This window comes from Schistosoma haematobium, chromosome 1 (genome assembly GCF_000699445.3).
Source record: "Schistosoma haematobium chromosome 1, whole genome shotgun sequence".
Taxonomy (NCBI): Eukaryota; Metazoa; Platyhelminthes; class Trematoda; order Strigeidida; family Schistosomatidae; genus Schistosoma; species Schistosoma haematobium.
In genome coordinates, this window is record NC_067196.1 from 82629431 (window position 1) to 82653267 (window position 23837).

The 23837-nt window shown below is 35.0% G+C and overlaps 1 protein-coding gene across 2 annotated transcripts; it reads right to left on the reverse strand.

Moving 5' to 3' along the window:
- Positions 1-752: 752 nt before the first annotated feature.
- On the reverse strand, positions 753-22573 carry MS3_00002275 (uncharacterized protein; the record flags this gene model as incomplete). Of its 2 annotated transcripts, XM_051209846.1 has the most annotated exons (7): positions 18996-22573; positions 11887-12143; positions 11221-11342; positions 8799-8897; positions 7024-7246; positions 3762-3897; positions 753-2323 (listed from the first exon to the last, which is right to left on the reverse strand). In XM_051209846.1, the coding sequence occupies exons 5-7, from the start codon at positions 7203-7205 to the stop codon at positions 2093-2095; spliced, it is 549 nt and encodes a 182-aa protein (XP_051075318.1). In that variant the 5' UTR covers positions 7206-7246; positions 8799-8897; positions 11221-11342; positions 11887-12143; positions 18996-22573. The 2 variants fall into 2 exon arrangements, with proteins under 2 accessions (XP_051075318.1, XP_012792173.1); XM_012936719.2 differs by lacking the exons at positions 11887-12143; positions 18996-22573 and adding an exon at positions 11565-11886 and having other exon boundaries at positions 2093-2323.
- Between the last annotated feature and the right edge of the window lie 1264 nt (positions 22574-23837).

Genomic DNA, 23837 nt, shown 5'->3' on the forward strand with positions numbered 1-23837 from the left:
AAATTATTACCTATTACTGACTAAAACATTATCATACTCACTTACACGGTAAAATGTTTCATGCCACATCCTCACTTCTTATTTTTGATGTTGTAATCTTTTTCTATACCAACTATGCCAGTATGCTTTAGATATAGTTCAATTTAATAATTGCCCACTATAGAAAAACCTGTAAGATCCTCACCTTTTAGTAAACTATATTACCAGCAGTCCACTCTGTTTTGACATGTTTAAAACTTGCAAGCGTGTAGAGCGATAAGGAAATAAAATAGTATGTGATTACTTATGATGGACTTAGCCTTCAAAGTGTCTGCATCACTAATCGTTCTTGACAAAGAATGTGGATAATTCTGAATCATTCAGAAAGATTTTACGACATATACATCTGATCCCAGGGCAACAAGAAACATCGATTCACAGTTAAGAGATCTCGACTGAAACTTTCATTTGCAATTTAGAGTTCTGGTGATTTATTTGTGAGTCATATTCCTTGTCATTTTCTATTCAGGTCAAGTATATATTATTTGAATGCCATAAACATTTACTTCCATCTCGTGTGAAACCTAACATAACTTTCAAAATAATCGACCAATAGAGACGTAAGATTATTTGAACCTTACGTATTAGAATTCCTTGAATGGACTCTCAAATTTACTCTGACTGAAGAGATGTGGAAACTCAGATGAACTGTTGCACTTCCTGAACATGATGCCTCAAAAAGTGAAACAGATTAAATTCAAATTCAAATAAATCAAATCTTCCATTATTACTGTAAGATTTATTTCGATGTAGTACACGAGCTGCTATTAATACATGTGGGGTTTTATTTAGGCTCCAAGCTCATTGATTTTGAGAAATTTCTTATTCTTAGTTTTTAAAACTAATTTATGCAGATTGAGAGTCTCTAGGATTCCTCTGCCCCAAAATGGTAAGCGACTGAGAATGGTTGAAATAGATAGGATAGTGTGGTGTGTGCTACCGTTGTCGATAGATATAAGTAGTATGTATCATCATTCAAAAGTGAAATGTCTGGTGGGAGAAGGTAAAGAAGATCGAAGAAAAGAGAACGAGAACAGTGAATGATTGCTGTGGACATGAAGGAACAGTGAAGTCTGAGACAATTGATTGACATTTTGCAAATTGAGTATTCAATGTATGATTCTTATATTTTTCTACGACTTTCTGTAATGTTGTGTTCGAATCCATTCGGTTGTCCTCACTTGTGTTCTCGTCCACTACTATAGTATCTTAGTTTATGCACATATTTTCCAGTTCAATAGAAACGGTGCTTGATAAATAGCCTAGTTAATAGAGTTAATAATATCTTCATAGATTGTATTACTAAAGACACGATGAAGCTATTATATGAAACACTGATGAAAACCGACTTTCTATATCATATAATTTATTACATCAATAAAGTCGTTTCAACCTATTCACTTAACTGCTTACAACTCCACCTTCACAGATTAATATCAATGATTTACAGTGTATCGCTACTTACACTATGTTAACCAGTTTTGAAAACTAATATCACTTTGAAATATTCTCTTCTTTAAAGTGTGAAGATCAATATGATACATGACCTTAAATAACTATAGTATAAACTTTAGCCTAATTTTATCCACTTCAAATTTATGACTCAAAATGTACCTAGTAACATAATCATAGATATTTTATGTTAAACAATCCTTCCAGCTATCGATTTTAAAGTTTGAATCTAGTAGATAATCACATTTATGAAATCAATCTACCAATCAATCAATAATATCATCGTCAATACAAAAATCTAGACAACTTATCTTGTATCAGAAGGGGTTTTATGAAGATTGTAGTAATTTCAACAGTTGAACCCATGAGTCAATTGTGAAGCTAGACCATCATGGAAAACTTGGAAGCACTGGACGGCCGTTTCATTCTTATCATGTTTCATTTGATACTACTACCTTCTATTAAATAGTTTTTCTATAATATTTCTCTAATATAAAAGTATAGAATAAAGATTTCATTAAAATATTTTATTTAATCAATATTATGATGAAACAATTCATTGTTCTTTTAATATTTTGGTAATAAATTTCATTCGTTTATGTTATGTCATATAACATGTACTCATTTCAGTAGGTGTTAATTTTTCACAAATTATTTGTATTTCACATCCATCAATTTTTACTGTAGTGCAACGTCTAGCACTTAATAAAAATGTAACTGTATAAATAGCAATATCAAATTCTGGTGATGATCCAACAAAAACTGAACCCATCGGTTTTCTATATTTATTTTCATCAAGATATTCTATCGTGATTAAATGTTCATGAAGAGTCTATAATCAAACGAATGAATCAACAAACAAACAATAAATATCAAGACGAAATTATAACGAAAGTATTAAACTAACATAGAATTTATTTACATGAATATTTTCAATATTGACCGATATTTGATACAAGTAAAATTTAATCTCTACACAATAATTCTGTAACTTTTTATGGTTTATAAAGTAAACGTGAAGTTTAAATTCACTTGGTTTTTGTTTTACTTGTATCTTCCCATTGATGTTTAGGATTATAATTGATCAGTCACTTATTGGCATATGTGTATACTGTATGTATGTCCTTGAGATTGCCTTAATTCACATGCATTATAAGTAAAGATGGAATCTAGGATGCTCATTTCGTCCTATTTAGGACTCATCAGCTGGATACACCTACATCTCACAGTTGATGTTCACTCTGAGAGTCAAACCTAGTACCGTTCTCTTCAAACGCCATTGTGTTATCTACTTATCAATTACAGTCTTAAATAACAATGGGAAGATACAAGTAAACAATATCAAGTGAATTTAAACTTCACCCCATTTCAAATGCTAGTGGCTATCATGAGTCAATAGCTAAGTGGATAACACAATGGCGTTTGAAACGAACGGTACTGGGTTCGACTCTCAGAGTGAACATCAACTCTGAGATGCAGGTACATCCAGCTGACGAGTCTGAAATAGGATGAAACGCGCATCCTGGATTCCACTGATAACCGCTATCCATTTTTGCTTATAAAAGCGAAGTTGTTTTCGATTAAAATGTACAATAGAGTTTGTTTATTTAGGAAATTTATCACTCGTTGTAAGATTTATGAGTAATAATATCAAGTATCAACTTCTAGTTGCGTTTTCTTTTCTAGCTATTCTTACCATTCACTGGAAGTTATAAGATACAGTTATCTATATCTTTTAAAGCAGTGAAAACCTTTGTATTAATTAACTAAATTTCTTTTAGTGTTGTCGAATAAATGTTTGTGGATAGGGGTATTAATATACATGAAGCTATTTATTCTACAATCGAAACATTGTGTTCTTTTCAGAACACATTGAATGAAAGTGTCTCAGTTAATGCTTTTTTGTTCCTATCATCTTCTAATATTCAATATACATCAATTACAGATGATGCTATCGGTATCCTCATGAACCCAATTTCGGAAATTATTTCAATCTTAATAGTTGATCTGTTAAACAGTGGAAGTGAAAAATCTCTTTATTTATCACTTATTATGATAAATATTTTGTTGGAGTTTTGTTCTCTGAGATAGATGGTGTGATTATGGAGATTTCATCGTTCTTCTGAACGATATCATCAGCACAAACTTCAGATAGAAACTCCACGACCAAACCATCCAGCTCAGAGAACAAAACTTCATCAAAATCATCTACCTGAGCTACAAATCATATGATAAATATACACAAATACCAAAAGATACAAAATGCTTACACTCTTCTTCCATCCATAATAATTTATTTCCTTCTTCTTTTCTTTCAAATAAAATTGAATCCAATTATGTAATCCAAGCATCTTGGATCCTTTATGTTCACCAACAAATATATGCTCAAATGCGGATGAATCTCCACTTTATATTGACCATTATATTATTATTTTTTTCATCATTATGTTTTTTATCAACCATTCATTATTATTCATGGCACACAGAATCCATATAATGTGTAAAATATAAAAAAATAAATTATTATAATAAACTGGAAATATACAGATTTAAACAATTTGTTGAGACTACTTAAATGAATATCTGCTCAAATTGATCTGTTAGTATTAACTTGATCGATTCAATTGTGAAATACTGCTAGTAAATGCGTTATTTCTTTTCCTGCTTGGCGTTATTTTAGCGAGTTCGTTTTCTACAAGATGGAATCGATAAGCCCATGCCCAACCCTCCTCCTTTATCGGAGTTTTGAACTGATAGTAGCCCCAAAGGGGCTTCTGATCATTTATCGCACAATTTCATTTCGCTTATAACCTGATTCAAGTTAACACTTTATATTAAACAGCCCCAACATTAACGAACTGAATTGATTTTATATAACAAACAACAATTCTCAATTCACACATTACAAATTCCAAATGATGTACTCTGCCTTAAATCTGGCCAATTTTATGGATTATTAATTTGGATTTATGATTGTAGAACCTGATGAGAAATTATTGAAAACTTTTAAATCTTTATAACTAACAGTGCTTTCAATTAATTAATCAACAACAAGGTCCTATCATGCCAGACAGTTTGGTTGAAGAGCAGAAAGACTAAAAGCAGCAAACTCAACGTCCGATGGCGAAGTCGTACCGCTGACTGTACAGAAGTGTGACCGTAGTAGGGTGTTTCCCTCAGAAAACCAGTATAACAACGTTGCTGAATTCCCACAAGGTGAGGTAGGGTTAGAAAAGATCTACTTTAAAAATCCACACCTCGCCTTATCCCACGGACTCACGTCTCCGGTGGTAAGGTCTCAACAAGTACGGGGCTAACACGAAAACTACTCACAAAAATGTTGTGTGCGACCGGCCTCAAACAGTTGTCCTTTGGGCACTGCGATCACGCTCTCAGATCAATAAGACCACCTCTAATCCAATTTCCTTTTCAGGTACCTCTAGAAGAGCCTTTTCATGGTGTGGGAAACCGGAAGGTGATGACCACCCTCATACCTCTAACAGCACTCAAGATCACTGTATTCATATGATAATTATCTGATACTATTTGATAGAAATTTTTCTAGTGGAATATTTTCTGAACGCACGTACTACATCATATTGAATATATGAAAATTTCTATGGTTGAATAAAATTTAAAATAATCTGTTTCATTACAAAAAGCTTAAACTCTTCTCCTAAATTATGAATCGCTTGTATGTTCAAGAAAAATTTGTTTTTGATCATGAAATGAATCAACACTGATACAGAGTTTTGAATCAAAGTTAGACATTTTCTTTATACTTTGTATTCTCTGATGGTGCTTTAAATGGTTACTTACTTACTTACTTACGCCGGTTACTCCTAATGGAGCATTGGCCACCGACCAGTAATCTCCAACCCATTCTGTCCTGTGCCTTCTTTTCTAGATCCATCCAATTCTTGTTCATTTTTCTCATGTCTATCTCCATTTCTTTGGTCTTCCTCTTTTCCTTTGGCCTTCAGGATTCCATGTGAGGGCCTGTCTTGTGACGCAGTTGGGTGCCTTCCATAATGTGTGTCCTATCCACTTCCAGCACTTCTTCCTAATTTCTTCCTCCTCTGGGATCTGATTTGTTCTCTCCCATAGTAGGTTGTTGTCAATAGTGTCCGGCCAACGGATACGAAGTATTTTGGGTAGACAACTGTTAATAAACACCTGTATCTTCTGGATGATGGCTTTCGTATTTCTCCAGGTTTCTGCCCCATACAGTAGAACTGTCTTGACATTTGTATTGAAAATCCTGATCTTGGTGTTGGTTGACAGTTGTTTTGAGTTCCAGATGTTCTTCAGTTGTAAATATACTGCTCTCGCTTTACCGATCCGTGCCTTCACATATGCATCAGACCCACCATGTTCATTAATGATGCTGCCCAAATATGTAAAAGTTCTTACATCTTCCGAATCTTCTCCGTCAATTGTAACTGGATTGGTGCATGCTGTGTTGTATCGGAGAATTTGCTTTACTCTTCGTGTATGTTGGGACTTACTGCTGTTGAGGCTGCTGCCACACTGGTCGTCTTCTTCTGCATCTGTTGTTGGGATTGCGATAAGAGGGCCAGATCATCTGCGAAGTCTAGATCGTCCAGCTGCATACTAGATATCCACTGTATCCCGTGTTTCCCTTCAGATGTTGATGTCTTCATGATCCAGTCGATCAGCAGGAGAAAGAGAAAGGGTGAGAGTAAGCAACCTTGCCTGACACTGGTCTTTGCTTCGAACGACTTTGTCAACTGTCCTCCATGCACAATTTTGCAGTGTAATCCATCATATGAACTCTGTATGATATTGACTATGTTCTGAGGCACGCCATAGTATCGAAGAAGCTTCAATAGTGTTGTTCTGTCCACGCTATCAAATGCCTTTTCGTAGTCAATGAAGTTGATGTAGAGTGATGAATTCCATTCAATTGATTGTTACACAATGATCCGTAGAGTTGCGATTTGGTCTGTACACGCTTTAAATGGTACTAACTCAAAAATGTTATATGGAAATAATTCATCATTTTTAAAAATAACCAGTCGAGTGTGAAAACTACAGGAGAATAATTTAGATACAATTTAGAGGTTCTAACATAATCTATAGAAGATAAAACTACTGATATGTAGAATGAACTCAAGAAACGTCGTAACTGTTAGATCAATCTACCAGTATAGTATTTTTTTGAGCGAAGTTAAATAGAAATTCAGCTTAATATGATAATTCGTAAACCTGCACGATCCTATGGCGCTAAGAAATTTTCTGATGTCACTCGAAAACCAACTAGGTAGATAGATCCTCAGGTCACATTTAAATGTTTCATTCCAGTTTATGGAATACAGTGATTAAAACAAGGTACACTTTTCTATTTCTGTTATTGTAGCTAAATAAGGCAACACCTAGTGGTAAGACAAGTTGTTAGACTCGCTTTTCCGAGAAGCTGTCAGTTCATGTCATCATCCAACTTTATTTCATCAATCTCTCAATATTCTATTAGTCAATATAACAATTGTATTCGAATCACTCTAAACTTACCGTCTAAGTTTATATCGCTTGAACCACAAATCCTTCAAGAGTTTTCCAAAATCATCAATTCCTCCTGATATCTTTTGTTTTTCAACTAGGAAATCATAAGTCATTTTCATGATTTTCGTTTTTAGCAATTCATTGATAAAATCATCTTCCTCCCTATCTTCTTCTGTGACGATCTCAGTCATATCAACTTCAGGATCGTAGTTATCCAGTAATGTAATGAACTCTAAAGTATAAATATAGTTTTGAATTCAAGCTGTAATAATTTTATGACATAAACATGTTTAACTATCCGTTTAATCACTTATGAAACAATGGACAACCATAAATATCTAAGTATGTGGATGGTTTCCTAAATCGAATGTTGAAAAATTGGAACAGTTTAAGAAAGAAACAAACGCCATACTATACATATTTTATGATACAAGTATGAATGTCAGTTTAGAACCGAAGCCGAATGAATTAGAATTCAATTAGCTCAATATTGATTGAGATATTGATCTGTTTTAGTAGTTGAATTCATGAGTCAGTCGAAGCTAGACTACCATGGAAACCTGGAAGCACTGGATAGCCGTTTCGTCCTACTGTGGAATTCCTAGGCAGTGTGCATTCGTGATCCCGCCTCGCGAGATTTGAACCCAGGACTTATCAGTGCGTCCTGGTTTTTCATGGTGGTCTAGCTTCAATTGACTGATGAATTCGACTATTAAATAAATATTGTGTTCACAAAAATCCCTCTCTGATTATAACCACCATATGTTCACTATTGACGGTCTCCAAGAAATATTTCCTGAAGTTTTATTGAGAAGCAGTGACCAGTGGAGTTCAACCGGGTCAGTTGTTAGATAGCAACTCACTTAAGACAATGGTCGACGGTGGCACAATTTCTTGGATTGGTTGAAGTTGGACATTAACACCGTTAGATGACGGCTCAGTAGCCTAGTGGTTAAACGTTCGTGCGCGCGAGACCGAGGGGTGCTGGGTTCGAATCTCGAGAGGCAGGATCGTGGATGTACACCGTTTAGGAGTCCTACAATAGGATGAAACGGCTGTCCTGCGCCTCCAGGTTTTCCATAATTGTCCAGCTTTAAATGACTCATGAATTCAACTATTAAATAACTATAATATCCACAAACACCCTTCTCTGAATATTGATTTCTATTTTACAACTAAATCATTAGTCAGATCGAAGTAGTTTCATGATAAATAAAGTCACAATAAATGAAAGCGTATTCGTAGTTGCTCAATATTTTGTTCAGTTCCAATAAAATGACTGAACGAATAGCTTAGCGAATAAACTGTAAGGGCACAAAAATACTGGTTTATTAAAACAAAATATTTCGAAATTTTTGAGTAACAATACATGTTAATAGATTTTATATTTTTGATTGAGATCATGAATCGATGGATGTTAGACCACCATTGAAAACCTGGAAGCACTGGGCAGCCGTTTCGTCCTAGTATGAGACTCCTTAGCAATGCACATCAACTCATGAATTGAACTATTAAAATTACTGCAATCTTCACAAACACCCATTCTGATAATAATAATAATAATAATAATAATAATTATTATTATTATTATTATTATTATTATTATTTGCCCTTTACGTTAGTTTTGTATTACAAAACAATGAGGTGAATTTTCAATAATTGTTTTATGAACATCGTCTCGATCCATTATTTGATGTTTGACTCGATTATCATGGGATTTTATTTAAAGAAACTTCATTGTCACGAAAGATCTATAAATTATAACAATTATTTATAAAACTTACTTGAGAATGTGGGTCTGGTCTTGAATGTATCTTCATTAACGTATTTGAACAATGGATCGGGTGACAGGTCTATGAACGGATCGTACTGATCTATATGTTCTATTAATAAAGGAGAATTAAATGGAAAAACAAATCCTATCAAACAAGTGGTAATATTCAATTAATATGTGTTGCTTAAAGCTGTAGGCATTTGACTCAGTCACATTTTACTTTAATAGATTTGAATATATTTGAAATCGATTGATGACTGTGGTTCTCAGTAGTGCTATTGAGTATCTTGGTTGGTTTATTTTTCTTGTGTTGGATCAATCATTTGTCAATCACCTTAAAAAGTGTCATAAATCGGAAACGGTTTGAAGTTTAAAAAAAAACATAAGTAACTATTCAGATTCATAAACTTTAAGACACGGATTAAAAATGTCGAGATATTTTTCTCAAACTACGGTCACGTGCCATCACTAGTGTCTAATCAAGTCCTTTTGATGAACTTTTATTCTCTGAGCTGGATGGTTTGGTCGTGGAGCCTTCATCGTTCTTCTGGATGACATCATCAGCACAAACTTATACTTTTACTTCTATCAAGCTCAGAACAAAACTCCATCGAAATCATCCGCCTGAGCAACAAATCTTCTCCACCATCTCAGTCAAGTCCTTCTTCATGTTGACATTGATAAACGTCAACTTTTTGATTAGATCTAGAGACATAGTTTGTTCGAATGAAGATCAAGGCATTATAAATTTATTGATTTAACGTTAAATCTCGTAGTTTAGTTCGACATTTAATATGATCGTTAAACTGAGCACCACATAATTTGGCTAGTTATAGATACCAAGGAAAAATCATCGATTTATGAATAATATGTAAAAGTTTTAAACAAATATCTCACTAATATTTCTATTAATTAACACTGTTAATGTAACCTATTGTGTAAACAAAGAGGATGTATTCACATTATACACCTTGATTTTAAAAACAACGAAAAATCGTCACTCATATTGTAAAGCACTATTTGGTATCAGTTATTATTTACTTCACGAGACTCATAAATATATTAGATACTCAGTTGCCCCCAAATGCCCTGGTACGGCCGAGAGTGGGGAGAGTCCGCTCTCCCTCTCCAAATGCTTTCACATGGCCATGCGTATATAGCCTCTGCCAGGGAAGTCCTACTCATTGCCTTCTCGCATCATGGGTGTTGTTTACGAAATTGAGAGGACGAAAAAGAATGTCTGGCGCTTTAACCGGGCTGGTGGATATGGAGGATCCACCCAAGGGAGTTGGAAAACCCTGATTCCTAACCAATGGTCCACATGGGCTCCAGAGTCCTGAAGGAACAAATGGCGTATGAACCAATCATTGGTCACCGGCTACTATGGGACTGCATCTCCTTACGATGCTCCACTACCTTATAGATCAGACCTTCAGGTCGAAGGCTCCGTGTGTGGCTCCCTGAGAGAACCACCTGCTTCGGTTTTGGCACCCGGGCATTATCACAGCCCTCACACATATCAGTTGAGATTTGTGGGGAGCATATGTATTTGGTGATCCTTGTACCGATATCTATGTGTTAAAATAAATAAATAAATAATAAATGTCTAAAACCATATAACTATCATATATGAGTTTTATATTTTTTTCCAAATGAATGAGTTTCAGGTAGTGAATGTTTTCGATATTAGATATGCCAAATTACTCAATTTCACTACTAGATGTAAAACACACACTATATCATTTCAACGATACATCATTCAAAATTAAACAACAACATTTTCTTATTCCATAAACTTTCATTGTTCTTAGTCAGAGATGAACAGAATCATAATGCACTGTTATGTTCATCATCACTATATGAGTTTTGAAAACGATGCAAATAATACATGAAATTGGTGAACAATCAGCTAATTCTGTAGACATTTAACACATAACTAGCACATCAGTAAACTAACACTTTACACTCTCCAGCAACATTTCAACCAGCCGTGTTCACAACCAATCACCAATAAATCAAATGACTGTTTCCATTCACAGTATTTGCCTCGTAACTGACAGTGGAATTCAGAAGACACATTGCATTATATCTCGTTCTGGTCAGTCGGATGGATCAACATACAATCAATGATGTTCACAATGAGACGCGAATATAACAACCATCACTTCGAACTCAACGGTTAATCCAATAACATACTCAGTACAATCACTTACTAATCTCTATGAATTTATCTGTGAGAGTTTGTGAATTCCCATTCATCTAATTACTTCTGAATTTCAGTAGTCATTTCAGTGTAATAGAAACGAGGAACAATGTTGATGAACTCAGTGAACAAACAATATTATATTTATCACAGAGAAAATACTATCATGACTTGTTAGGACACTATTCAATATGTCTATACAGATTGACAAAAATGGAATTGGAATTACCTTGTAAATTGAGTTTGTAATCTATACCAGGTCGAAGCTTATTCTCATCCGCTTTGTACAGTTTCGTATAGAATTTACTCAATTCCTTATTTTCCCCATGTTGTTCATTGTGATCCAATACCCTAAAAGTTGTAATAAATCGTCAATAACGAAACATGAAAATCAGTAATTGATTTCATTTAAAACGAGATTCAAAGTATATAAACTGTTATTCATGTCCGTGAGACGAGATTTATCGTATAGCGTCATCTATCAGCTGGCATCTTCTATCTGAAATGATACAAAGGTAGGTGTTCAGAAATTCACCTCCTACTATTCAGTCATTTGATTCCAGATGAATTTACTTCGAGTTGAAATTAAAACCCAATCGAACTGGTTCCAATACGTCATGAATGATTCGGAATGAATGCAGATTTTCAAATGATGATGACAGAATAGTCATCGTTTGACGGTGTTTGTACAAGTATTCTGTCCCAAATACTCGCATTGACAGAGAATCACATCACAAAGTAAACTTAAAATCAAATAAACACTGTATCCATAGTTTGATAATGCTTATACACATCAACCTTTGTTTATTAAAACTATGGAATAGAAAATAGAATGACAATGTTTACACTACGCATTAATTTTCGTGAGACTGTTTAGCGATCGTTTGACACCTACCGACTTACTTACACTTGTCACGCCTCCTCGACGAGCATGGGCCATCCACCACCATTCTCCATCCAACTCTGTCCTGGTCAATCCTTTCTAGTTACTTACAGTTGCTATTCCTCCTTTTCATGTCTACTTCCGATTCCTGACGTAGTGTGTTCTTTAGTCCTCTTCTTTTCCGTTCACCTTCACGATTCCAAGTTCGTGCTTGTCTCATGATGCAGTTTAATGATTTCTGTGATGTATATCTCATCCATCTCCGAAATCTTTCCTTAACCTCCTCTTCACATGGAACCTGGTTTGTTCTCTCCAAATAGTAGGCTGTTGCTGATAGTATCCCACCAACAGACATTGAGTATCTTGTGTAGACAATTGTTTACCAACACTTGTACATTTTTGATGATGATTGAGGTAGTTCTCGAAGTTTCAGCTCAATACAGTAGAAGTGTGTTGACGTTCTCATTGAAGATTATGACTTTGATATTGGTTGACAGTTGTTTTGAGTTCCATTTGTTGTTCGACTGTTGAAATGCTATCTTTGCTTTGCCAATCCTTGCATTTACATCTGCACCAGATTCTCTTTGTTCATCGATGATGTTGACCAGTTACGTGCATATTTACCCTACCAAGTGTTATCGGGTTGGTGTTCTTTTGGTTGTATTTGAGAATCTTGCTTTTTGTCTTGTGAATGTCGTTGCCTATTGATTCAGAAGCTGCTGCTACATTGAATGTCTTCTTGTAGTTGTTCCTTAAAAGGAACTTGAATATTATATTGTTCAACTTCTTCAACAAGCATGTTAAGAAGATTCGGAAATGAGCTTCAATATATAATTTCAATAAGCCTGTCCTATAGAACTCCACATTTCCATATTTTTAGTATTCTATATTTTGTCTTTCGCTGTTACTGTTTATCTGTCTACTATTCCATAACCAGTTTAATATAGTAACATTAGAATAATAAATAATCCTGGCCAACACATTGACTGATGTGTGATCAGAATAACTGAAGTGTTCAGTTGTGAATGCCATCTACCTAGTTACTTGAATAATTGAAAGAAAATAAAACTGTGAGATTTCTGTTGTTAATGGAAGTTATAGTAGTAAATATTGGTAAACTTAATGATAAAATTGAACTTTTCATGAAAATTTACAACCATTCAAGTTGTAAATCACTGGAAAAACCTGAAAATCATTTTAAACAGTTAAGATCATGTGTCAATTGAAGCTATACCATCATGGAAAACCTGGAAACCTGAAAATCATTTGCGAAATCATTGTTTCAAGCCTAATATTCACTCATTTACACTATTGTTTACTGTAATTAACTTTCCTTTGTAATCATTCCAATTAGAAACTAGTATTGACGAAGTAACTCAGTTAAATCTAACAGATCAGCATGACTAAAGTATGATTTTGACAAGAAGTCAATTAGTTCTGTTCATTCATACATTATGTTCAAATCATGTATTTTTATAAGGTAAATAAACTAATTCCGTAATTAAAACAATTTAAAATATAATACATGACACCTTTACTGACCATATGATCTTAATTTAAATGAATACTAAGTACATTATGACACTTGCAAAAAGCATTTTAAAACTAGTCTATATTCACCAAAGTATGTTTACCTCAAAGATAATCTAGAATATTTCAATATGAAATGGACATACAGGAATATATATCAAATTGATTTAACAATAACGACAACTTTCAATTCCTGTTTAAGGCTACTTCAGTATTCTGGTAGAAACAGGTGTCTACCTCAGTACAATGGAAGGTGGTTGCGCAAATTCGTGGATTGGTTGAGGTTAGACATTAACACCATTGGATGCCGGCTCAGTGGTTCAGTAGGTTAGGCGTTCGCGAGCGAGACTGAATTTCCCTGGGTTCGAATCCCGTGAGTGGAATCGTGGATGCGCACTGCTGACGAGTCCCACAGTAGGATGAAACTGCCGTCCAGTTCCTCCAGGTTTACAATGGTGGTTTAACATCAATCGGTTCATGATCTCAATCAAAACTTAACAATCTTCACAACCCCTATACTGATAGTTAACTTTTTACATTGATAATCTTAATTAAGTGTTTTGTATAAAATTTCAATATTCTTCTACCTATGTCACATGATATTTTTGAATTCTTTTGTAATACCTTTTTATCAGTTGTAAAAATGAAATGTTATGTAACGCTTTCACTTGAATTCCGATAAAGTACATTATGTTTATATTTATACAAGAAGAATATTTTGGCTATATATTCTTGATATAACCTGATTATTTCCCTGTGAATTATTTGTTCAAATCTGCAATAACCTTATTCATGTATTCTTTGCATAGAGAAGAAAATTTCATTCGGTTTTCACAAGTATCCTATTTATACACCTGATCACTTTAAATGCAGTAGTTTTCAAAAATAACCTATTCATTCGATTATTTCCACCATAATTTTTATGATTAGTCTCTAAATCGCTTATTATTAGCAATGACGAATCCTACACAGAAATAGATAACATTTAAATATATTTAAACTGAACGCTTGAAATTTTCTTTCCTTACTTGACAATTTCTCAAAGCTTGACTAAACAGAACCAAGTGAGATCGTTTCGGGAAAAGACGACACTCTTATCTACTCTCAGTCCAGACGTTTAAAACGATGAGTGGAACACTTTAAGGAGCAGTTCAGATGGACTTCAGCTACTCTACAACTACCCACCATTCCCAGACAGTGTGAATGGAACATTGAAGTAGATCGCCCGACTCTAGCTGAAGTTTAAAAGGCTATGGCTAATCTGAAACAAGAAAGAGCAGCTGGTCCAGATGGATTGGCTCCAGAGGTCTTTAAGTATGGTGGTTCAGTTTAAGCGATTAGTTGACTAATATTTTAGCTAAGATCTGGGAGTCAGACGTTATCCCATCTGACTGGTCACAACCACTTATCATCCAAATATATAAGAGAGGGTTAAAATCATCCTACGATAACCATAGAGGGATTAGTTTAACTAATATAATATCTAAAATACTAGCCTCGAAAATTATCGGACACCTAACTAAGACTCGTGAACAGCAAACACGAGACAATCAAGTTGGCTTCAGACCTAGTCGTGGCTGCATCGACCACATATTCACCATTCGTCAGGTTCTAGAACACAGGCATACTTATCGGCGTCCGACAATGGTGATCTTCGGGCATTGATCTCCACCAGGAGGTCCACTTATCGACTTAGAATACTCAGATCATGTAGTCCTGTTTGGTGAAGTCGCTGATGAAATGCGGTCTTTTGGTAGCACTGAGCAACAATGCCAGGATGTTTGGGATGCGTTTCTCCCCCTCTAAATACAAGTTGTTGCCTCAGGACTGGTGTGCATCAACACTCGAACTAAGGATAGGGAGTGAAGTAGTCGAACATGTTGACAACTTCACTTATCTTGGAAGTCTGATCAGCCCAAATGGGTTGGTGTCTGACGAAATCTCAGCACAGATTCGAAAAGCTCTCTTGGCTTTTGCCAACGTACGTCACCTATGACGAAGGCGAGATATCCGTCTATCAATAAAAGAACGAGTATACTGTGCGGCAGTCCATTCTGTTTTAATTTACGACAGCGAAACATGGCCATTAAGAGCAGAAGATATCCATCAGCTACTAGTATTTGACCACAGATGCCTTAGAAATATTGCTGGCGTCTGTTGGGATCACCGTGTAAGTAATAGTGAGGTTAGACGCAGGGTATTAGGTAATGATGGTAAATCGGTTGATGAGGTTGTGAATCTTCACTGACTGAGATGGTTAGGTCACGTGTTACGTATGCCTGAACACCGATTACCACGAAGCGCAATGCTGATTAGTGTTGGGGATGGTTGGAAGAAAGTTAGGGGCGGCCAAACCAAAACGTGGCATCAGTGCTTGAAGTAACTAACTTCTACTCTGAGCCATGTTGGTAGATGCAGACAACTTGGTTGTGGTCCGCGTGACTATCGTAACCAATGGTTGGAGACTCTTGGTGACATGGCTCAGAATCGATCACAGTGGCGTAGGTGCATACACTCTTTGACTTCCCCTAAACTATGAGACTAAAATTATTTCATATCTTTCTTTCTACGAACTAATTCTTTCTTCCTGTACTATATCCTTATATGCAATCTTTCCTTTATATATTACACCATTAAATTAACTGCTTCGATGAATCCGGTGTTCATCTTGCTGTACTAATGAGGTGTGACAACGTGAACCGATACATGTATGTGCCTGGTTCTACGTTGTAACTGACTGACTGGCTGTCTGACGATAGATATAAGAAGTATGTATCATAAGTCGAAAATTAAATATCCGGCGGCAGAAGGTTAAGAAGATTGGAGAAAAGCGAACGAGAACAGGGAATGATTGGTATGCAAACGAAAGAACAATAAAGTCTGAGACCATTGACCGATATTTTGCAAACGAAGTATTCACTGTATGGATCTCAGATTTTACTAAGAGATTTTGTAATTTTGTGTTTAAATACATTCCATTGTCCTCACTTGTATTATCGTTCACTACAAAATAAGTATGATAGTCTCATGGTAAATTTCTCATCATTATTTGATATTATCCGATAATTAGGTAAAAAGAAAGGGGTTTTGAACAACTAAACACTTGATTCTATATTTTGTTTCCTAAAAATCTTAGTTGTTTTTTTCTCCAGAAGCTGAGTTCCCAGGTTATTCATAATTTAATTACGAATAGGGGTCTAAAGTAAATCTCTATAAACACTCAGAATTGATGAACTTCATGTTTGGTTTTCCATGACCAACGTAAATGAAGTCATTGCTTGTTGTTGATTGATTTGTTCTTTTTTTTCTAAAATAATTGTCACTTCAACTTTTCTTAGTTTGTATAAACTGTTATCTAGAAAACTTGCATTGTGGGAAAAAAATGGCACAACTTATTTTGAGTTTATCGAGAAATCGAATACCCGTAATTCAATCAGAATCGTCTATGAATAGAGCTGCTTATTACCTAAATCTTGAACAATATGACACGGTCAACAATTGGAATTAAACAAACATAATTCATAGTATCCCCTCAAAACCTATAGAATTCAAAGAATTAAAGTTTTTAAATAGATTTAGATATACTATTCTGTTTATCAATATTTTTTTTGAAAAGACGTATTTTCAGATAAGTTATATGTTCATTGTCACATTATGAAACAAAACTATCTATTTGTTAAAGGCTTCGAGATTGCTCAAAAGTATCTGAACCTCTGTAAATTTTAACATCAATTGAGCGGTTTTTATTCAAGAAACTTTTCGTTTATACCAGACAACAATGAAAAACACACTAATTCGTTATTATACGGGTTGGATTGGATTAATATATTCTATGTTCTTTTTCTATGTGATTCACAAACATATAATTTTAACTAATATATACTTAGTTACTTCTTCCTGATAAAGTAGTTTATAAATAAATCCGAAAAATATCTGAGTAATTTACGATCATCGTTAGCATAGGGTTGTGGGGAGTGTTGAGTTATAACGAGACTACGGTAGATGGTGATTCCAGGAGGTAATCACGTCACCTGTAGTTTGACACTGTATTTTGCTTGTCAGTGTACTACCTAATCCTCGCTCAAATATTCTCATGGATATTATTCACTAACGTACTTCCTTATTTACGCCTGTTAATGCTCGTCAAGGAGCATAGACCACCCACCACCATTCTCCATCCAACTCTGTCACGGACAATACTTTCTAGGTAGTTCCAGATGCTATTTATTCTTTTCATGTCTTTGGTTCCTTTTGGTTCCTTCATGGTTGATCTTGTGTCTTGTTTCTAACGAATGTTTATAGATAAACTAGAGCCAACATCCAATTTTCTACTCATTGGGATATTACAAATATATTATTTTTATTTACAACATACATGTAGTTTAAATTTTAGTGAAAAAAACTGAGCCTTTCTAACAAGCATTCTCATCCAGAGGAAGTATACTCGCTTCCCATTTTTTGTCACAAAACTCTCATTTTACTTTGGCAGACTGATAACTTATCATTATCTGATGTTCAAAATCAATCTTTTGATAAGAACGTTAGTGATTATTTGACAAAAGTGCAACCTACACTGTGTAGAAGATGAGTATGTATAAACGTTTGTCAAGGTATCCTGAACATGATTTAGATCAAAGGAATCAGTCAAAAGAAAAGAAATCTATTTACCGTGATTCATGGATAATTAAAGTGACTGGAAAGCTGGATCTAACAGTGTCTAGATCCTAAAAGGAGCGTCAAACTTTAAGAAGTCAAAAATGCATTTCGGTAGTGTTTCACCAGTGATTTTTCCCATCTCTTATCTATTCTGTTTGAAGATTATATATCATATCAAATCCTCTTAACAGTTAGTGTGATTGTCACATTCCTCTATGATAGTATAAAAATATACTACAGTTTTTACGTTTCATATACAAGAGGTCAACATTTACTTTCATATGCATACTGCGCCTACGCTTTTATTAAATATTATAGGTAAAGACAAAAATATTATCTGATATAAATTTTCAGACTCATTATAAACAGTCCATTAAAAACAAGGTCATCAAAATCCACTACACTTTTAGAGGCGAACGTTTGAGACTGATGATACTAATTATAAACATTGAGAATGTTACCAGAGTATCAGATAAAGTTATCAAGCTTATAGTTTTCATTTAGCTAGTTTCTAGTTGTAATCAATGTAATTTGATTAACTAAGCCACCGGTGTGATATTAATTAACTAATGACTGAATGTACATCTTTCAGTTCGATTGCACTTTGAAAACCAAAAAGACTACACATTTACATGTTACATCAGTGTTTAGCAAAGTAAAATAATAATGTGTATGTATTTACTTAATAACACCTGTTACGCCTCCTCGACGAGCATGGGCCATCCACCACCATTCTCCATCCAACTCTGTCCTGGTCAATCCTTTCTAGTTACTTACAGTTGCTATTCATCCTTTTCATGTCTACTTCCGATTCCTGACGTAGTGTGTTCTTTAGTCCTCTTCTTTTCCGTTCACCTTCACGAGTCCCAGTTGGCGCTTGTCTCATGATGCAGTTTAATGATTTCTGTGATATATATCTCATCCATCTCCGAAACCCTTCCCTAACCTCCTCTTCACATGGAACCTGGTTTGTTCTCTCCAAATAGTAGGCTGTTGCTGATAGTATCCCACCAACAGACATTGAGTATCTTGTGTAGACAATTGTTTACCAACACTTGTACATTTTTGATGATGATTGAGGTAGTTCTCGAAGTTTCAGCTCAATACAGTAGAAGTGTGTTGACGTTCTCATTGAAGATTGTGACTTTGATATTGGTTGACAGTTGTTTTGAGTTCCATTTGTTGTTCGACTGTTGAAATGCTATCTTTGCTTTGTCAATCTGTACCTTAACATATGCATCAGATCCTCCTTGTTCATCAATAATACTGTCCAGATAAGTAAGTGAATGTCCCCACCCCTTAGAGATCTTCTCCATCAAGTGCTGTATTCGATGATCTTAGTTTTTCTTTTGTGTATGTTGAGGCGTACTGCTGCATAGGTTGCTGCTACATTGGCTGTTCTCACCTGCATTTGTTGATGTATATGGGATAGAAGATTTAGGTCATCTATGAAGTACAATTCTTCTAATTTATTACGAGCTGTCAATTTTATTCGATGCTTCCCCTCAGATGTCGAGGTCTTCATAATCCAGTCAACCACTATAAGAAAGAGGAAGAGTGAGAGTAGGCAGCCCTATCTGACTCCGGTCCTTTATTCACAATTTTGAAGTGTAATACACCCTATGAATTCCGTATGATATTGACGATATTTCTAGCTACTCACACCATAGCGTCGAAGAAGTTTCCATCAGGTTCTTCTATCCACGTTATCAAACGCCTTCTCATAGTCAAAGAAGTTGGTTGATGGTGAAGAATTACATTCAACTGACTGATCAACGATGGTCCGTGTTGTCGCGATTCGGTCTGTGCACGACCTATTTCTTACGGAATCCGGTCTGTTGATCTCGAAGATGAGTGCTTACTGAATCCTTCATCCGTTCAGCAACACTATGTTGAAAACCCTTCCTGGTAATTACAGAAATATGATACCACTGCAGTCGTCACATTTGTTCAGATCTCCTTTCATTTGTATCTTGATGAAATATCCTTCTTTCCAGTCTGTCAGTGGCACTTGTTCCTCCTCCCAAATCTTCCTAAATAGAACGTGTAGTATATTTGCATTTACTTCTGTATCTGACTTCAATGCTTTAGATGGTGTGCTGTCAGGTCCTACTGCTTTCTCACGCTCGACTTGTCTGATCATCGGACATCCTGATTTCTCCGATCGTTGGTATGGTGACAGCTATAAGATCTGTAGGTGCTGTTCCGATATCCGGTGAATCCAATGGGGCTGGCCTATTCAAGAGTTCCTCAAAGTGTTCTACCTAACTTTCCTCTATTCTTGAATCTCAGTGATTGTCTTGCTTTGTTTGTTCTTGACCAGTCTCTTTGGTTTATTGTATTTCATCACCAGTTTCGTCGTTGTGTCGTATAGTTTTTTTTTCATATTTCCTTCTCTTTCAGCTTTATCCGCTGTCGTTGCTAGGTCTTCTATGTATTTCTGCCTGTGATCTCTAATGCTCCTCTTCACTTGCTTGTTTGCTTCTGTGTATTTAACTTATACCTTAAATTTCTTTCTTGTTGTTCGGCTGTTGTTAATTGTTGTCTTCTTCTTCCTTTTTTGAATCATGTCCAGGGTTTCGATAGAAATCCAATTCCTATGATGATGTCTCTTCAGATCCAGAACCTCCTAACACGTTCACATTAGTGCTTCTTTGATCCCTTTCCAATTGTCCTCCGTCGCAGCTTCTTTTACTTCCAGTAGATCCTGTAAGGCTTGGAACCCGCGTGTGGGATCGTGGGTGGGTACTTCTGAGGAGTCCCGTACTACGGCGAAAATGCCTTTCAGTACTTGTAGGTATCCAAGGGTAGTCTAGCTTAAATCGATTCGTGAATTCAACTGTGAAACTACTACATTCTCCACAAGTCCCTATACTGTAAATTATTTCTCAAGTAAATTAGTTTATACTGTTTACTGAAACTAGATGTGAATAATTGATAGTATATAGATGATGAAAGACATTTACTCATCGTTTTACATTTTAATATTTTATAATGAAGGATTTTTTGTAGCGTATGTTTGAATAACACCGTGATTAGGTGTTACGCATTCATTTATAGTAATGGTGAACGTTTGTTGTGTGATTTGAAAGACTCTAACTAATTCCCATAAGCTAATCACTGGGAATAGCTGATTTAGATTTCTGTCAAATCATTCACTTCCATACATCTATTTAACATATAGGCCTTTGTAACATCACATTTTTAGTTTCACATTATTTATTGAGTTCTTTCCCCCAAATGCCCTGGTATGGCCGAGAGTGGGAAGAGTCAGCTCTTCCTCCCGAAATACTCTCACATGGTCACGTGCATGCAACTACTGACAGGGAAGTTGCTCCACTGTACTGGTTGATTACAACCAGTGAAATTTATAAAAAATCTCCATAAAACCCATTCTGCTCACTAGTGACTGACTTCAGATATTCCTGGAGTTCTAGTGAGAAGTCGTTACCAGTGGAGTTCAACCAGGTCTGTTGTGAGATAGGAACCCACTGAAGACAATGGTGTACGGTGGCGCATCTAAATAATCAGTTTATTTCATAAGAAACCTTCATTTCTGCTCATTTGACCACCTAATTAATCTTTAAACAAACGAAATTATTGTACCCAGACAACAACAACAAACATTCACACATACTTCTTTTTTAATAAAGATTCATACAAACAATATTTTAGAAAATATATACATCGATACACAATGTTTATCAATAACATTATTAAGGTCACTGAACTTTTTACCTTTCTCTTAGATTTACATTATATTCTATTAGTCACTACAACTGAAATTATTCAGTCTTATGTAAACATTTTGTATATTTCCATCATTTGAATAGGTAACAAAATAGTTCTGAAAGTACATTGACTGAGTGGTCTAAAGGTTAAGCGCTAGAGCGCGAGACTGATAGGTCCTGGGTCCAAATCTCGCGGGGGCGAGATCGTGGGTGCGCACTGCTTAGAAGTCCCATGATAGGTCGAAACGACTGTCCAGTGCTTCCAAGTTTTCCATGCTGGTCTCGCTTCAGCCGACTCATGATCTCAACCATTGAAATTACTATAATATTCACAAAACCCCTTCTGAAAGTATTCAGTCTAATGTAAACATTTTGTATATTTACATCATTTGAATAGGTAACCTAAATGATTCTAAAAGTACATTGAATTTTGTTGAGACATTTGATTTCAATTTTCAATGTAAATTAATAAAACAAATTCAAATAAACATAATAATTATAATATTCAATACAGAATTTATCTTATTAAATGACCATTAAATGTGTAAAGTATAAAAACAAACTTTAATTATCATCCTAATTTAAGTAGTTAGTTGGTTATTGAATCTAATATTCTACTTTCTTTCTAAATAACTTTCATTTCATTTAACGGAATCATATATGTGAATATACAATCAAACTAGATTATAAATGTATTGCATAGAACACATTGAGGAAAGAATCCAACTGTGTCACAAGGCAAATCATCACATGGAATCCTCAAGGTCAAAAGAGAAGGGGAAGATCAAAGCACACATTGCGCCGAGAAATGGAGACAGATATGAGGAGAATGAATAACAATTGGGTAGAACTAGAAAGAAAGGCTCAGAACAGAGTGGGTTGAAGAATGACAGTCGGAGGCCTATGCTCCGTTGGGAGTAATAGGCGTAAGTAAGTAAACAAGTAACTGATCGATGTAGTGATTGCATAACAAAAAGTAAAAGTAATGTGAAGAAAGTAATCAATCACAGGCTTCAAATCATCAATCGTTCAATTTATTTAGTCGTTACAAACCGCCATATTTAAATGTTTCTTATTTTGTCCTATCTTTACATTCATTATGATATGGATTTCAATTTACGTACATCGTTTTCACGCGTATACCTTTGATGAAAAATTATTTCACTGTAATAGCTTGATCGGATTTGTTGTTGTTCTTTCTCACTTCTCATCTTGCATGACCTAAGTGTATGAAAAACGTATTTCAGTTTCAGTGTCATTAGCTCAAAGAACCTCATTAATTTGTTTTCCTAACATTTAGTCAATTTCTACTAATCGATCAAATAGTATAATGAAACATAACAATTAAAACAAACATTAATAGAAAATTAAACGTATACAATTTGGCTTACTGACTACCAGAACAACATAAACAACTGAACATAGTGTTTAGATTTAGACCCTCATTAAGATTTCTATAATATAAAGTAATATTTATATTCTTTAGTAAAAAATAATAAACCAGTAAAAACAATTCATAAGCCACTGATAATAATTAAACAGATTACACAAATGATACGTTGAACCAATCAGTATTGGGCCGAAACATTGACAAATGATTGGTCGGGAAATGGCTACGATTTCTGAGAGAAGAGACTTGAATCGTTAAGAGCTCAAATCTCTACGAGACAGATTATATATATTCCAATCTTTTCCCTCGAGTACCCGGTTGGGATCGTATGTAGGAATATTGTGTAACCGCATCAACTCTCGAACACCGCACATTGTGACTTTTTTTATGATGATGGACACTGAATTCTATGCAGGAAAATGCAACAATTTCAATCCTATCATAACAGCTTAAATTCTTTTTACAGCTTCAGAAAGGATTTCAAGTATCGCAGTTGACATTTATCGAAAAAATAGCTCGAAAATTTCAACTCAAACAAATTTAGCACAAGTATCCTAGTTCATGAGATCGACAACCGTACCCTTGACTATTTCTTTGAATGAGTTACATTTAATTTTGATGCAGGTGTCACATTCCAATGTTGGTTTTCCAAGCTG